This window comes from Acipenser ruthenus, chromosome 29 (genome assembly GCF_902713425.1).
Source record: "Acipenser ruthenus chromosome 29, fAciRut3.2 maternal haplotype, whole genome shotgun sequence".
In the NCBI taxonomy this organism is placed as follows: Eukaryota; Metazoa; Chordata; class Actinopteri; order Acipenseriformes; family Acipenseridae; genus Acipenser; species Acipenser ruthenus.
This window is the reverse complement of record NC_081217.1, coordinates 5,030,176-5,047,706: the sequence shown is the minus strand read 5'-3', so window position 1 is coordinate 5,047,706 and position 17,531 is coordinate 5,030,176. Positions and strand designations below refer to the sequence as shown.

The following is a 17,531-nucleotide window of genomic DNA, read 5'->3' as shown; positions in this document are numbered from 1 at the left end:
TGAAACATTGTGCTACTAAGAGCCACTTCAGACCACTATAATAGTTCCTGCTGGTTCAGATTACCATGATAACCAATCATCTGTTTTCAGACTCCAATTAGCACTGCTTAATGTAACGTTGGGTGAGGTAGTCCATGATTAGTGCTAATCAGGGTCTGTGTGCTTTCACTGTGTCACATGTTTTACTGTAGAAACACACATGCCATTATGAACCAACCATCAAGTCATATGTCACTTATTTCAACAACATTATCAAATCAAACTTTAACACAAAAAAAAGTCCAGACGTACAAATCAAAGCTTAATAAGTATCGTTGTTTAAACGAACATTTCAGATATTTTACACAGTCCATTAAAAATGCTTCAGATTACTTTATAACTTGTTTTTTGAGCAGGCTACCATATTAGAAAAGAAAAATCTAAGTTAAATAGTTGAACTGCTGTTGCTTCAAGACATCGCCATTCATTCATTAAAAAAAAAAATAATCCATGGCTTTTTTTTTTGGAAAATTGTCAAGATGTAAAGATTTTTTGTTTAAAAATCTGATGCATGAACTCAGCCTGGGGGGGGGAGGGGCTGTTACCTCAGGAACATCCCCAATCAGCACCCCCCCCTGCTCCACTCTGTGGACTTGTATACTGATTGTAAAAAAAAGACTTCAGACATTCCAAACTATGTTTCCTACATTTTAAATCATTTAAAATGTTCCATTCTTTCCATGATAAAAAAGATCTTTGATATCTTCAGTCATAGTGGAGGGCAGTGTAGAGGATTATCCATACAACCTAGTAAAAAAAGGAGAAGACAGACACAAATAGAAAACGGTTATTGAAATACAAGCTATATTCTAGTTGCAGAACCCCTGCTTTGGAGTTTCTGTATGTTGGTCACATTATTCCAGGAGGAGAGATCAATTAACTCTCGTCCAAGTTTCTACAGATTAATAAATCTAGAAAAAAAACACACATCAGTAAGAAATGAATAGACAAAATCTTTTTCAATGTCTCCACACCTCTCCTATCTCCAGTACAGTGTGGGAAAGAGGATTAGTCATGCTGCTGTATTTCCTCCATCACATTAAAAAACAGCCATAAGATTATGTTGAAATGATTGTTAAAAGTTGTATTATACAAGTTATGGAAATTAAATTTGTTAGGTTAAGAGATTTGTTGAATGCAAGCAGGACTACGCTGCCAGTGTATACTTTAGTAAGAGTATCATTATTGGTCCCACACATGACACACCTCTAATGCTGGTTGAGTCCTACTTCAGAGGAGACAGCGTGCCACCTTACTGAGCTGCATATGGTTTTGCTCGGTATATTGCTCCCAAACAAGTACTGGCCAAAACCGACCTGACTTAGCTTTCGAGATCTTGACACAATTCAACATGGCAAGGCTGCATTTATGAGGCGCCCTCACTTTTGTCTCAACTAAGAAAACACTCGTACCAGGAACAATGCAAAGGACGTCATGAAGCCCTCTTTGGTTAGTTCCCACAGTCCTCCATACTCCTCTTCATCTATTTGCTGGAAGCTGCTGAAATACAGGTACAGGACTCCAGCGTTGATTGCACAGAATCTGCACACACAACAGCAAGCAATTATTATATGCCAATCTGAATCTCAAAATACCATATACTGCATCATTTTGGTGATGGCTTCAATTTTAGTGCTACACGACCATATCAAACAATGGAAATGTTAATATCAACAGTGCTGCTCAAAACTGTGTTTATTTATAAAACCACAAAGTTCAGATATTCATATTAAAATGCTCTGGTGCATTATGCAGCTTACACACTGGAAGTATAAATTAAACTAGTATGCCCGTTTGTTGTAACAGGGCAATAGCCATATATGACAGTAACAAATGCTGTCTGATCTCCATGGTGAAAGCACGGTCCAACTAGGGTATTTTACTATAGGTTTCTCCCACACAACTATGAATTTGAACACAAGTTGAATCAGTTTGACATCTGTCCCGAAGGTGAGTGAGTGGCAGTGGCAGTTCTTTTAAATGTGCCTGTGCAGCATCTTTGATAAAGATCATTGATAAAACAAATGTAAGACTAAGAGCTCAATTCTAGCAGGAGCAACACAGAACCATCAGTCATACAGGGATTAGAGATGGGGGTCGGAGGCAAGACTTACATTGCAATTCCTAAAAACCCTTTCAGAGGTGCGATTCCCCAAACGACTCCCAAAATAATAGCAATGATCTGCCGAATCCAGTATATCACATCTAGAAATTCATCCTGCAAAACAAAAGGAGAAATAAACCAGGGGTTATTCTCTGATCTTAGACAACATGCACAAATGGGATGGAAATAAAACTTCTACTGCCTAACTCTTTGATTATTATTATTTTAAAGACAGAGCTTGCATACACTTAAGAACCTCAGGTGCCTCTATTTAATTGCAAGTTAACCTTTCAAGCAGACTATACTTGCAGTGCATGCTCGGGTTGTAACAATTAATTGTGCATCGATGAATCGTGATACTTTCTTTACATGATATATCGTATTGCGATAGAGGGAATAGAGCACAGCTCATTGTAGTTCACCAAGTGGTTCTTGATTATTAGTTTATTTAGCAGACGCCTTTATCCAAGGCGATTTACAGAGACTAGGGTGTGTGAACTATGCATCAGCTGCAGAGTCACTTACAATTACATCTCACCCGAAAGACGGAGCACAAGGAGGTTAAGTGACTTGCTCAGGGTCACACAATGAGTCAGTGGCTGAGATGGGATTTGAACCGGGGACCTCCTGGTTACAAGCCCTTTTCTTTAACCACTGGACCACACAGCCTCTTATAAAACACTCTTCTTGAATGAAGAAGTGTGTTTTATACTTGGTATGAATACACATCGTGACATTAGTGTGTCATCACACCCCTACTGTATGTATAATAGATGTTCTGTACAGCGCACTAATCCATAATCTCCAGTACAGGTTAATGACACCAGCACAAGAAGATTATGCCTCCTGGATCCCTGGTTTACCCAATCGTGCCATGCAGGACTCCTCTTAATAAGAACAGATTACAGTATGGTACTATACTATCCCTCCATGTTTTCAAACATGTAATACACACATTTACAAAGCTGTTCCGTCCAGGAGATCATACAGAACCGTAGCCTCATATTCTTGACATCAATAAAAGTATCAAAGTACAGAGGCTGTTCTTTATCTTTGTTGAACCTCCAGGTTTGTACTTTCTATCTATACTGAATACTAAAACTGTCAACTACAGCAATGTAAAGCCAAGGCAATATGCGGACAAGTGAGCCTCAAATGAACCTGAATAAAAGGACCGCCCTTGCCTCAACCTTTTAAGGCAGTGATTCCAGGTTTGAGAAACCGTACACATTGGACAGGGTGGGGTAGTGACTTGACCGCAACGATCGACAAATCTAACCTCTACGGGTCTGCATTAGCATAGCATCCTGCCTCAGTCCCAGTCCACCCTGAACACCAGGAAACAATAAAACAGCTCATCGCTGTAAATTATGCGTGCGACAGTATCTTAGCGATTTCCAGAGATCCAAGTGCGATAGTCGCCAGAGTTGAATTTTTCTCAAGCTGTAAGATGGTCGCGTCCCACTATGGTGTCGCATCAGTGGTCGCAAAACTGAAGTCTTAACTTAATACGGCACATAACACAGGCCCTGGCCGCTTATAACACGACGGTATACCTCGACAACTCCAGTCCGAGTTATATATAAATATTTTTAAAAAACACGATGAAAACACAGACCTTTTCTTCCCACACGGCGTTCCTGTTAAACGCTTTACTCCAGGGGGATACTTTCAACCCCCCATTGGCGACATGCGAGTCTTCTTTCCTTTTGCCATTGTTCGTCATTCTCCGGGTCAGCTACTGACTGAGGCAAGGTGGGGAAACTTTGATTGCTGCCGCCGACCCACGTTTTTAATAACTACTTCGTTTTTACGACAACAAATAAATAAAAAGAATAAACGTGGCTGTCACAGTCGCTCGCTTTGATTGCAAATTGATACGAGCCGTGCTGACGCTACACAACGTTGCTCTCCGCAGGGTCACCGAGCAGGCGTGTTGGACAAAAAGTTAGCAGTTGAGCCAATCAGAAGAGGAAACGCGAACAGCGACCGAAGAGTCAAGCGGACGGGGGGGGGGATACCAAAATATCATGGGGAGGAGTTTAGGACTGTCGAGACCTTCGACCTTTACTTGAATGAAATCCATTTACAGCTAACTTGTTAGTCTTAATTATGGTATTTGTAATTACAGTATTTCTGCATTGGTATATATGGGTTCCAGGTCGTGGGCGTTCTCTTTATTTGTGATAAAGCTATCGCTTGTGCAAATGTAACCCTAACATAAATGGAATTGTTTTGCACTGTAACTTTGTATTATCCTGTATCACCTGTAAAGTCGCCTTGGATAAAAGGCGTCTGCCAAATAAACTAATACGTGGGACAATCTAAAAATAGCATTTATATTTTCTGTCAGGATACATTTGTTCTGGTTACTATGCTTAAGTTACCATGTATTTTACAACGCATTCTCTGTTAACCATGTTTTTTTTAATGCTTTACATATCTGTGTTTACCGTGTGCTTTGCTTTGCGCAATACTTTAATCTGCTTTACATACAGTTATTTTAAAAGAAGAAAATGAAGGAATGTGCCTACAGTGGAACACTGAATGAAATAAATAAAATTATTCATGTTTTTTCACAGTATAGTGTTGCCCAATCTGGTCGATACTTTGTTTGACCACTAGATGGAGTCTGCATCAATGTTTTCCTTTATGTTAGTTCGCACCCTACTACCAGCGGACCAACATGGAAATGAACACAGCGGTATACCTGAGATGCAGTTACAAAAACGCATTAGAAATACAACGTTGAATTAAACAGTAAACAAATAACACTTTTTATGTTATTAAATGGACAATGTTAAAGTACAGATGGGTTGACTACAATACAAACAGCGTTGGAGATCGCTCCTGTTCACAGATTCATACATATACGATACATATATTAAATTAAATTAAATTAAATTAATCATACACAGGTAACTATGAAAGTTTTGTTTAGCTCGAAGTGCAATCAAGCTAAAATCTGCATTTGGTCATAAATACTAGTTATGTATAAAGGGTGACTAGCAATGAACGAGTCATAATACAGTTTCTTGGTATTTCCTTTGCAGTCCCACCTCGTAGCGTCATAGGGAATTCCCAGAGGGAGGGAGGTCTTTCTAAGGGTTTCCTATTTCCTCAGGAACCCGGAGTGGGTTTTTTGGTTTTTTTCGGGTTTAATTCCAAATGATATGAACATTGGCAAACTATATTTTGACTGGGATGTTAGTTTCAATATATTATTATTATTATTATTATTATTATTATTATTATTATTATTATTATTATTATTATTATTATTATTATTATATCAAATAGACCAGTAGTGGCACAGTATGTTTTATTTGAATGGGACCCAGCGATTGCAATGTGTAGCTCACAAATAAAATAAATAAATACAATCCGAAACAAAGTCCTTTGTTCAGAGTACCAGTCACATCCAAATCGGGAGGGGGAGGGGGTAGAGTTGAGAAGAGGTGATCGTCTTGTTTTTTTTTCTATCTCGTTACTTACGTCTTACAACACTAATGCCAGACCACACATAACTTCTAAGTACGCAGCTGTGACGAACGATTCACCTTTCGAGGATTTAAATGAACGGGTGTACGCTGGGATACACAGTATTCTAGTGCTGCATTATATTGCATATAGGTAATAATCACAACAAGAGTGCTTTACGTGAATATGGTGTGCTGTGCTAATAATACTACAATAAACGACACACAGTTTAAACTAAACTAGAAAGCTATACTGTGTGTTGTTTTGCATAGCATCGCATTCATACATTCATCTGAATGTGTGCTTTTCGTATATATCACTGCAAAAAAATATTTAGAAAAGTTTAGTTTTTCTCTAAACTTTGTTTTTCTCATTGGGGGGGGAGAAAGCACAGTGCTCACTGAGTAGCGCTCTCTCAGAGCTATGTGGGTTTTTGCTGGTGGTGACGCTGCGAGATCACGTGTTCCTGGGTACGTCGTATTTTCTTTTCCCTTTCTCTCTACCTCTGCTCAGATCCTTTCGAAATTAAACTACATCGACTCCATCCCCAGCCTGTACCTTTCCGTGGCGTGTTGCTGAAGGGGCTTCTTGTTACATCCTGCGCAGGTTTTTTTGGGGGGGAAGGGACCCCCCCCCCTCCATTGCAAGCGGTACTGGCTGCAGTCGAGATCGGGGGGTTTACGATTTTATTTATTTATTTATTTATTTATGTTTCGTTTCCATTTGTTTCCACCCGCAGCAGTTGCAAGGTAAGCGTGTTTCAATCAGTTGTTTTTGTCCACATTCTCTGTAAACCGTACCAGTTTTTAAACCCCTTCAAGTTATTCTGCTTGTTATTTGCCTACGCTACTGAGGCAGTTTAAATAAACTCCCCAGCAGTACTGTGTTTAAAATGGCGACACAAGCTGGGGGGCGCTGAGTTTCGGTGGGTTTATTTTTCCCCCAGCGTAATAATCCTTCTTCATTATCTGCCTGACTAATAACCAATTTACCAATATGTGTAAGTGTTTTTAATTAAACAAAAAAGGAGAGGGAATTAGGTGACGTTGTTCTCGTTATGAAGTCGTAGTATTATTAAGTTGCTGAGGGTAAAGCATGTTGCTAGAACGTACAAGTATTATTTTCGCAGTGATTTCTTTTTTAAAAAAAAAACACGAGCCATTAACAACAAAACAAGTACACAGATGTCTATGGTCTTGAGTGTATGAATATGATGTTCTGAGTTGTGGTCAAAAAACTATTACTGATATGTGTTTTGTGTGTAACTACTTACGTTTTGTTGTGTGTAACTGTAATGTTTATTTCACGTGTATTATTTGATTTCATGACTTAGATTCGATTTTTTTGTTCTGCAGTTAAATAAAAAATGACTTGTTTATAATCGAATACATAATGTATTTGTAAACAGTATATATTTACCCCGTGTTTGTTTATATTTCTAGTTTTTAATATAGTATCAAGTGATTAAAGTACGATAACAGTGAATGTGATTTGAAAAAGCAACTGTTACTAATTATATATATATATATATATATATATATATATATATATATATATATATATATATATATATAAATTTTAGGAGTTTGAAACTACTGTCAAAACTCTATGCGGTGGAATGCCACCGCGTAATACTTGAATTAAATAATGGCGTTTTTGTGTGTCAATAAAAGAAAACCGTTAGATACTTTTAATTTCACTTTTCTTTTTGAATGTAATAAGACTAAACATTAACGGCTGGGTTCACAGATTCCGATTAGCACAAATCTTGGACCACTTAATGTTAATTTAGGTAGGCCACCATTAAGAAAATCAGAGCTTGAAACCAGCCGTAAGATTTGCATTACCTCCTGGTTTCAGTTTAAAGTTACATCTCTGGTGTATTAAAAACGAATAGAGTTGGGATTGTGAAAGGTTAAGAAATAAGAATTGAACTAATTGAAATATATTGGATAAATGCATACCATATTTCTGAATTTCTTTAGAATTTTTGTTAGAGACACTCTGCTTCACTGTGCTGTTTTAAACATGAGGCCTAACAGACTCACATTTCTGGGCTTTAACCACTAGCCCACACTGCCTCCCAGCCCCTGACATTAACTGCTAGGTAGTGATCCATACTGCCTCCCAGCCCCTCTGTTGACTCTAACCTCTAGCCCCGCCTCCCAGTGGTGCAGCTCTAACCTCAAGGTTCTACACCCCCCCCAGTCCCTCAGCTCTAACCTGTAGGCCACACTGCCTCCCAGTCCCTTAACTTTTACCACTAGGCTACGCTGCCTCACAGTCCCTCTGCTTTTACCTATAGGCCACGCTGCTTCCTAGTCCCTCAGCTCAAACCACAAGGCAACACTTCCCTCCAACCTCCAGGTCACACAGACAATAGCTGTATGGCACTATTCAGTCTTCAGTCTGTACCTCAGTGTTGCCTAGTCCTTGAGTCTGAACTATATGTCTCACTGCTTCCTTGTCTTCAGCTTTACCTGTTAAGTTACATGCCCATATTATCAGCTCTACCACTAGGCCACACTGCGTTTCGGCACTCTGCTGCGACATGTAGGCCGCACTACCTTCGTCCTCTGTTTACAGACAGTGAAAGCGTAAAAAAGGAATAGATCATGCACTGGAGTGTACATAGCTGGACCTCAGCCACTTCGTATTCATGTGGCCTACTATCTCTAAAATTCAGGATTTTACAGACCTTGCTACTACAGTCACGTCACTAGAGTCAGCTCTGGATTTCAAGTTCCCTGTTGTCTGTTAGGAACTGCCGATGCCTTTGTGAGAAGGAGGGCTAAGTTGTCGGCCATTTTAAGTGAGACTGCGTCAGTGTAGACTATAGGGTATACAACCTTTTTCCACAGCAGGACATTTATATGGGTTTTAACCATTGCAGTGCTGGTACTGAGTGTAGTCAGAAATATTGAAATAAAAAAAGTGAATGTGCCGTTTAAAGACAATGTTAATAATTATCAACATTGCAGGCAGATTTTATACAATGATTGAAAAGAATACCCATTGCTGCTTATTTATTTTCTTTTACAGTAAACTCTCAATTAATGGTAAAAAAATAAATATATATATAATGCAAAACACTGGTGCAATACCTCCTGTTTTTACCATCAGTGGACTCCCAACTGTGGAGACTGGCAAAGAAACAGTACAGATACATATTTGAGGGCCTCTAGAAACTTGTTTGGGAGGGTAAATGTCTTCTGCCCCCCACCCCCTACAATGCTAGAAGATCACAGTCCTACAGTACGTACTTGCTAATAAATAAGGAATGGGGGCCACTTTAAGAAAGCAGTCCTAACCGTCCAGTGTAGTTTACTCAGGCTGTTGCTGTTTGGGCAGAACCAAGCACCAGCTTGGTTAGGGTGGCACCTACTTGACAAAGTGTACCATTATCTGAAAAAATCATTTTTCATTAAATTGAGTGTCGGTGTTCTGTAATGTGCTGGTCATGCATGTTACACAAGGTCATTGTTAAGAGTAGATTTTACTTACGTTTCCAAACTGAAACTGCTGTGTCAGTCAGGAACTCCACCCAGAATATAAAAGCCTGCAGCTAGCTGTTCTTGTTGTCTGTCTTCCATTCGGAAGTAATTATTTTAGGGGTGTTTGTGGTACAATATCTCACAGCCATGGTGCTGCAGAAAATGAGTTGGTTAAGACCTAGTGTATACTATGGAGCTGTAAGGTAGTTATAGAGATTGAAATGCTGCAGATTTGTTAGCCTGGCTTGTCTTCGGAGTTACATGAATGCATCATTGCTTATATATATATATTGGACCCCCAACATACACCCTCACAAATCTGAAAAGACTTTTTTTATTTTTCAAATCTGAAAAGATTTTTTTATCTTTCAACTGTGTATTATGCAAGGCCTGCATGGTGCCATTTTTTATGTCATCATTGTACTTGATTACAGAACCCATGCTTACAAATATTGAAATGAAAGAACTGACTCACCCATCCTAGACAGGCAGGGACTGTGTTTATCTTCACACCCTTTAACACATTGTGTCCATTTTCATAAAGCAAGTCTTCTTCGAAGCTTTTTAACATCAGTATTTTCTCTTTGTTAAACATGTCAGTAACGTAACATGGTGGTAAATGCTTTGTCAGTATGGCCAGGGGACTGCTCTGCTTCAGCAGCAGGAAAATAGTAGTTCCATCATTTTGCATTGTTTCATGCTTTTAGCCTTAATTTATTAATCCCATGAATAAACAGTTGCATGGCTGACACAGCCTTGGTTTTCTCTACAGTCGATGGGACTGAGTTTGCAGAGTAACTGCATTGATTGGACTGGTGTTTAGCGTGGTTTGCTGTATTAATTAGCTTTCCGAAGTCTAAGTGATGGCACAATGTTTATTTCCACACAAGGTGATCTCACCAGAAAGGCAGGGCTGTCATGAACATCAGCCCCTGGGAGACGCATGAAATGTTGTACAGGATAATTAGCTCCAAACAGATCTACAGTACAGAACCTGGGATTGATGGGTCCTTTTTTACTATAATAGCATGTTACAATTGAACCCATAATTAGCCCTGTAATGCCCAAGCATTATTGAAATGAGAAAAATTACTTTATGTAACCATTTCCCCCCCCCCCCTCCCCCCCCACACCCCCCCCACACCTCAGTCTAGCAACACATACTTGAGGCTGGATTTCAAAAATAATAATCCTAGAAGGGTGAATAAGCACGGTATCCTATGTGATGCAGAAATGGGCATTGCAAGCTTAAAATTATGTGAAAACAAAAGCAACAAACACATTTTATTCACATTTCAATACGTTTTTTACACGTTGGTAGCGAGCGCTATGCTGTTATGTGGTCGGGGTTGCCATAGCAACTTTAGCACATCAGTGCCCCTGTAGGCCTCCACCCCTCCCCAGTGGACTGACCCTGGGCCTAGAGAGCGAGCAAACAGGCAGCTTCTGGAACTCAACAGCACATTACAAAAAATAAAGACAAAGACATAGGCTAGGATATTGATGAACCAGCAATACATTGGGTTACTGTACACCAATCTTTGCCCTCTTGCAAAGGTGCACAGTGCCATTTGCTTCTCAATGTGCATTACCAAAAAAAAAAAAAAAAGTGCCATGTGGTGTGGAAACATCGGTGATTAATCGTGCTATACAGTAGAAGCTGAAGAAATGCTTCTGGTTGTCTCTTGTTACTGTCTATTAGGATGAAATACTAGCAGTGGCTCAACATGTAGACATCGCTAATATTGCTACGACTAGTAAGTAGCACGACCCCCCCCCCCCCCCCCCCCCCCGCCCCCCGCAGAACCATGTGGTGCACTAGACCCCCACCCCCACATCCTTTTGTGTGAGTCATGTGACCTGGAATCTTGGCAGGCCAGTGCCCCCTCATGCGGAACGGAGCCCAGCCTTGCGAGCGAGGCTGCTCTCAGCTGCACTCGGAACATTCTGTTCTTTCTGCTGGCTCACAGTCCACCTCCCTTGTTGTTAACCCTGTACACCGCCTCAGCGAGGTGCCATTTTGTTTTCTGGAATCGCCTAGTCTGCATTTTGATGCACGCTCAAGCCTTTACTGGAAGTCATTTGTTTAAGTGTACTACAGCAAAAAAGCTCTTCAAATCCTATACAAAAATGCAACAGTTTTCAATTAATTTGGTTCATGGAAGTGAGGAATTTACTGGATTTTAGCCACTCTGGTTAGTCACCCCCCGCCACCCCCGGTTTTTAAAATGCCTCACTCTCATCCCAAGGCTGCCTAACAACATGCCGGGGGGGGGGGGGGTGGTTTTGTACCAGCACAGAGGAGCGCCCCCTATTGTTCTTGGCCACCAAAACCACCACTTCATATACAACAGAACAGTATTCTGTGGAGGTCTCTCACTTAGGTTAGTTTCTTTAATCAAAAGTGGTACAGCCACAGACAACTTATTGTATAAATACTCCGGTAATGTAATGATGGCCCTTTATAATTGTTAATGATCATGTTTTCCTTGGTGGTGTGGAGAACGGATGACTCTGGAAATCCAAATACACCCCGGAGGATGTCCAAAGCAGATCTGCCGGCAATCCACAATTACGCTTACAATTACAATTACAGCAGCAATGGTTGCTGAAATTGAAATTACAATTGCAATGCTATTTTGTTCAATTACAAATTGGTTACAATTATGCTGCAGTGATTCTAATAACAATTAGAACATAAAAAGTAACATAAACAACTCCACACATGAACATGTTTATTTATTCCTAATAACCAAGCAGTAATCACAGGTACAAATACAGAAACATACAATGCAACTTTCTTTTTTCAAACAAATGAGGTCACCAGAAACGGTTGGAAATACAAGAATAACGATTGACTGACATTGAACTGTAATGGATCAATTATGTGGTATGATTACAATTACAATTACGCAGGTGTGCCAAGGCTCAACTTCAATTGCAATGTAATTGCAGTGAAATCTGAATTGCACAATTCAGATTGGAATCGAACCCCAGGTCTGGTCCAAAGAGCAGCGCTCCAGCCCCGATCCCCCGCCCATGTCCCTTAGAGGGTTAACAGCACTCAGACTAAATGTACCATGACCTTTCTGCTGGCAGAATGAATGTGTTTGAATGCACTGAACTGGGATTAGGAAGTAAGATGGCGGTGACCTAGATTTTACTGGGAAACAGCCGAGAGCCAGCACTAAAAAGACACTTGTGTGTGTTTGTAAAGGGAATGTGTGTTTTTGCATGGGTGTGTGCGCAGTGAAGTATTATTTATTTCTTAGCAGACGTCCTTACCCAGTTGTATACAAAAAATACATATCGATAATTACAGTACAAGTATAATCTATAGATCTTAGTGGGCTCATACTGTATGTGGGGGTAGAATGCTGAGTAAAGTCAGCTAATTGTATGTTCTGTTTTTATTTTTATTTCTTGAGAGAGAAAATAACTAATCCTCCACTCGACACAGCAGACCCGGTCTTGGGAGTGCCAGTATAGTGTTTTTTGTTTTTTTTTGTATGACTTTCTTCCATGGAAGACAAACTATATTGCACAATAGTTATAGCCGGCTTGTCTTTCTGCAGATTTACTTAGTCCTGAAAAAGTGAAGTTTTTTTTATAGTATTCATTACACACTTTGTAATGTACAGTATTTCTGTTAGCCAGGACACGTCTAGTTAATTTGCCTTAAGAACACTTTTAAAGCTTTGAAAATGTTGTTGTATGCAGTACACAATACATTACCACTCAATATGCAAATGCATGGAAATACTGAAGAAAGCCCTATTGAGTTATTTTAAGATTTGCTTTTTCTATGGAACTTTGTGAACAGGGACCATAATTCTGAAACATGCTGTAAAATGTGTTGGTGACCAAAGAATGTCAAATGTATTCCTTTTGTTGAAACACAATTTCAGTTTCTCTGCAAAAGACGATGAGAGAGACTTTGAAATGTCTGTCACTGAATTTAGTTTATTTTTGTATTTTGAGTTACTGTTGAAGGTTTCTTTGTTAACAGGTATTCTGTATTAGAAGGAGACATAGGTGGGTAGAGCTCTTAACATGACCAAAAACAATGTTCAGGGACCTGATGTTGGCGATCAGAGGGCCTCTGTCAGTTAGTCCCCCAGAGGGGAGGGGGTGGAATGTGATCAGCTTAGCCACAGCCTAATGAAGAGAGACAGGCCAGCCCCAAGCCTGTGTTTCTTCCAACCTCTTGCATCACCCAACGCATACAATGCATATATATTTATATACATATATATACACTGTAGCACCTATCATGTCAAGCCTGTAGTAACCTTCACACGATTAAATAATTTTTAGTAGTTTTAAATAAGATAGATTGTTTCTGATATTCATATTTTCCACTTCTTCGTTTTTTTACAGGTGGGTAATCGCAGTCATCCTCTTGCCTTCTCTAAACTAGCGAATGAGGTCCAGGAGGTCATGAGCCAGCATTCAGCCTGCTTTTGGGTGTGCCCAAGGCACTGAGAAAGCAGACCCTGCCCCATCAGCTTGTAACGCACTGCTGTGCAGCACTCTCCTTGCATCCGTAGCAGCCATGGCGAGCAAAAGGAAATCCACTACGCCATGTATGATTCCACTCAAAACCATGAACCTGCACGAGGACCACGAGCCAGATGCTGAGGAACCCAACAGCAGACCCCAGTCTCCACTGGACCTCTTCCTTCCTGGAGTCGAGGGGGGCCTGGACACCCTGGAAGGCAGTGAGTCATCTGGAGAGGGGAGCGAACTGCACAGAGGAGAGGGCACCTTCGCATGCCAGTCCTGTTACTTTGACTCCCAAGATCTCAATCTCTTCCTGGATCACATGTACTCCCAGCACCCTGACTTCCGAGTAGAGCCCAGCTTCTTGTGTCTGGACTGCAGATTGTCCACCAAGAGCTATGAAAGCCTGGCCTTGCACAATGCCCGGGTGCACCCCAACCTGGGAGCAAGGGGTGGATCCTCAGAAGGTATGGCCTGGCAGGTGGGCAGGAAAGATGGGCGGACGGTTGTGGAGCAGAGCCTGGTAACGACTGACGGCTTGGAGGGAGGGAGGGAGTCGGAGATATCGATCACTAAGACTCCAATCATGAAGATGCTAAAAGGGAAGTCAGAATCTAAGAGGATCGTGGTGTCCCATTCAGGAGATGAGCCTGATGCCAGCAGCCGCAGCAGAGAACCTGAGAAGAAGAAGGAAATTGTGGTAACAACAGCAGCGACAACGGTTGTTCCTAATGGAGCTGCCTCCAAGGTTTCCCATCCGACAATGGTGCACATAGTCAACAGTTCAAGTACAATACCAGTCTTGAAGACAGCCATCACACAAGTAGTATCTGTACTCCAGAACCGGAGCCTTCAGCAGCAGGCACCTACGGTGTCAAAGTCTTCAAGTCACCTCCCCAAAGTTATGATCCCACTGAGTAGCATTCCTACTTACAACGCCGCAATGGATACCAACTGTTTCCTCAAGGCCTCCTTCAGTAAGTTCTCCTACCCCACAAAGGCCGAGCTTTGCTACTTGACGGTGGTCACCAAGTACAGAGAGGAGCAGATCAAGATCTGGTTCACAGCCCAGAGGCTCAAGCAAGGCATCAGCTGGTCTCCAGAGGAAATCGAGGATGCCCGCAGGAAGATGTTCAGCACCATCATCCAGTCGTCCCCCAGACAGTCCCAGCAGCAGCAGACCATCACTGTTTTGCCTGCTTCTCTGGGCTCCAATGGCATGCACCACATCCTCCAGGGCAGCTTGCTGGGGCAAACAGGGGTGATTGTAACTCAGCCTGTAATGGCAAATGGCATCCAGGTCAGCAGATCTCCCATGGCCCTGGCCGTCACCCCAAAGCCTCAGATGGCGACCAGACCTCAAATGGCAGTCAGGCCTACTGCCGCCCTTGTGGCTGATAAAGGAGCAGCCATGATTGTTAGTACCCCCAGTAGCATCAGCAGCAGCAGCAGCAGCAGCAGCATCAACAGCAGCAGCAGCAGCATCAAAGTGGAGGGATCATTGCCTCCCATTGTGAATGTCACCCCCAGCACCCGTACCCTCCCCAGCAGCATTCTGGACCCCAGCTTCTATAAGAACAAGAAATCGCAGGAGCAGCTGACAGCCCTCAAGCAGAGCTTCTTCCGCAACCAGTTCCCCCAGCAGGAGGAGGTGGAGCGGCTCACCAGAATCACAGGGCTGTCCACCCGCGAGGTGCGCAAGTGGTTCAGTGACCGACGCTACCATTACCGCAACCTGAAGGGCACACGTTCCTTCATGGGGAGTGTGATCAGCGGGGGTGTTGGAGGAGCCTCCCTACTGGACAGTGTGGATAGCTCACCCTCTTTAGCAAGCCTCTCCCCTCAGCAGCATCACCACAACACCCACCACCACCACCACCAGCAGCAGCAGCAGCAGCAAGCACCATCCACTCCTTCCCGACGGACAACCTGGCACCAGACTCCAGATTTTACAGCCATCCGCTACAAGGAACGGGACCCGCAGCAGGTGCGTACCCTGGAAGCCAGCTTCATTGCAAACCCTGAACCCTCTGGAGATGAAGTGGACAGGCTACGTTCCGAGACTAAGATGACCCGCCGGGAGATCGATGGCTGGTTTTCAGAGCGCCGGAAGAAAGCTGCTGCTGATAAGGAGAAGCAAGAGAAGGAGGAAGAGGAGGAGGAGGAGGAAAACTACAGAGAGGAGGAGTCCTCTGGAGAAAAGGCAAGGGCTCAGAGACGAGAGGGAGATGACAGGCAGAAGGAGTCATCTGCAACCGAGCTCAAGGTCAGCCCCATCAAGATCAATCTAAAGATGCTGAAGGTGACAGAGTCCATTAATGGCAAGCATGGCCCTCACACCACGCAGGTCAGCCCACCTGCACAAACAGAGAGCCCCAAGGTATCCCCAGCCATGTCTTCCCGCAGTAAGAAGACCCCAGAGCAGCTCCATGTACTCAAGCAGCTCTTTGCCCGCACACAGTGGCCCTCCAATGTTCAGTACGACCAGCTATCTTCCCAGACTGGCCTCCTTCGGTCGGAGGTGGTTCGCTGGTTTGGGGACAGCCGCTATGTCTACAAGAATGGGCAGCTGAGGTGGCTAGAAGAGTATCAGCGGCTAGCTGATGAGCAGGAGAAGGGGGACATAGAAGCGCTGGAGGACGACCAGACCATCCCTAAGACACTGCAGGAGAAGGAGCTAGTGGAAACGAGCAGGCTTAAAGAAGAAGAGGTCCAGGGATGGTCCTCCAAGCACACCACTGAAGAGGGGGAAGCCAAAGGAAGTGTTGAGGAGACTGCAGATGGAAAGGGGGTCCAGAAGCCGAGGGATGAGGACGAGAGGTCAGAGAACTCTGAGAACAGCGGAGGTGGCTGTAAGTTGGAGACCTCAAAGGAAGAAAGAACATCACAGGAACCTGAACTATCAAATTCTCTGAGCTCGGCTGCAATCAAGTTAGGTAAGCTGTAAGCTAAAGGCTTTATATATATATATATAATATATATATATATATATATAGTGTTGTGATAATATATAGTGTTAGCCCTGCAAGGTATGTACTGGTAAGGACTGCTCTGTTGATTAAATGATACATTTGAGCAAGAGCCCACTAGCATTTTACATATTTATTACTTTCATCCCAAACACAGTTTATAAAGCAGTCTCTTTGGAAACCGACCATTACCATGGCAACCATGACCCAGTAAAGCTTCCATCAGTTGTATGTGTTTCTTCAGCTTATTACACTGTATTACACTGTTATGTGTCCTTATACTGAAGTGTGTTTTGTGTTTACAGAAGCAGACTGACAATCGCGGACTCAGAGTGGTGGTTCAACAACAATAAGACTTTGGGATTGTAGGTCAGGACTGTGTGTGACCGCTGAGGAATCGGAGAGGGGACTGGACTGTGCCTTAGGAGGGGCACTGTAAGCCCCCAGCAGTGCCAGAGGGACCAGGACAGGGCACAAACTAGGCCGGCCAAATGAACCAGATTGCTGTCTGTTCATTTAGTCTGGGTGAGAGGGACAGGCTTCCCCTGACTACATCTGGAGATAAATAAAAAGGAACAAAACTGTTGCAAGATTGATCAAGCTTGTCTTTGCAAATCCACAGAATTTGCAAGTGTGGATTGACTGACCGACATTTTTATTTTGTTATTGTTTTTTTAAAATGATGTTTTTAATGATGGGGTGAGGGCAGTTATGCATTGATCACTTTTAAATGTATCGCACAGAGGACTTTGAGAAAGTGGACTGGGAGATTTGATTTCCCAGGTCTGACGTAGCATTGGATTTTTTCCGTCATTTAGACCGTTTTACATTTTACTAATCCTCATCTTAATAAAAGACGAAGAAACTGTTTTCACCAGAGACGTGGAAAATAAACAGAAGTACATACCAAGGGCTCTGGGTTGTTGTGTTTTGTTTCCATAT

At 42.4% G+C, this 17,531-nt stretch overlaps 2 protein-coding genes across 3 annotated transcripts; one reads left to right on the top strand and one right to left on the bottom strand.

Moving 5' to 3' along the window:
- Positions 1-288: 288 nt before the first annotated feature.
- On the bottom strand, positions 289-4,117 carry LOC117964517 (GEL complex subunit OPTI-like). The gene is made up of 4 exons (XM_034908318.2): positions 3,762-4,117; positions 2,154-2,257; positions 1,452-1,581; positions 289-786 (listed from the first exon to the last, which is right to left on the bottom strand). Exons 1-4 carry the CDS (start codon positions 3,867-3,869, stop codon positions 745-747), a joined length of 384 nt encoding a protein of 127 aa, XP_034764209.2. The 5' UTR covers positions 3,870-4,117; the 3' UTR covers positions 289-744.
- A 1,759-nt stretch (positions 4,118-5,876) lies between these two features.
- LOC117433102 (zinc fingers and homeoboxes protein 3-like) lies at positions 5,877-17,501 on the top strand. 2 transcript variants are annotated; one of them, XM_059003789.1, is made up of 3 exons: positions 5,877-6,093; positions 13,498-16,556; positions 16,895-17,501. In XM_059003789.1, exons 2-3 carry the CDS (start codon positions 13,673-13,675, stop codon positions 16,903-16,905), a joined length of 2,895 nt encoding a protein of 964 aa, XP_058859772.1. In that variant the 5' UTR covers positions 5,877-6,093; positions 13,498-13,672; the 3' UTR covers positions 16,906-17,501. The 2 variants fall into 2 exon arrangements, with proteins under 2 accessions (XP_058859772.1, XP_034764130.2); XM_034908239.2 differs by lacking the exon at positions 5,877-6,093 and adding an exon at positions 6,100-6,372.
- The last annotated feature ends 30 nt before the right edge of the window (positions 17,502-17,531 follow it).

Excerpts from the sequence above, each read along its gene's own strand:
- LOC117964517 (XM_034908318.2), bottom strand. The coding sequence starts at position 3,869 with ATGACGAACAATGGCAAAAGGAAAGAAGACTCGCATGTCGCCAATGGG. Across the intron at positions 2,258-3,761 it reads ACGCCGTGTGGGAAGAAAAG|GATGAATTTCTAGATGTGAT; the intron begins GTCTGTGTTTTC and ends TTTGTTTTGCAG. Across the intron at positions 787-1,451 it reads CGTCCTTTGCATTGTTCCTG|GTTGTATGGATAATCCTCTA; the intron begins GTACGAGTGTTT and ends TTTTTTTACTAG.
- LOC117433102 (XM_059003789.1), top strand. The coding sequence starts at position 13,673 with ATGGCGAGCAAAAGGAAATCCACTACGCCATGTATGATTCCACTCAAA.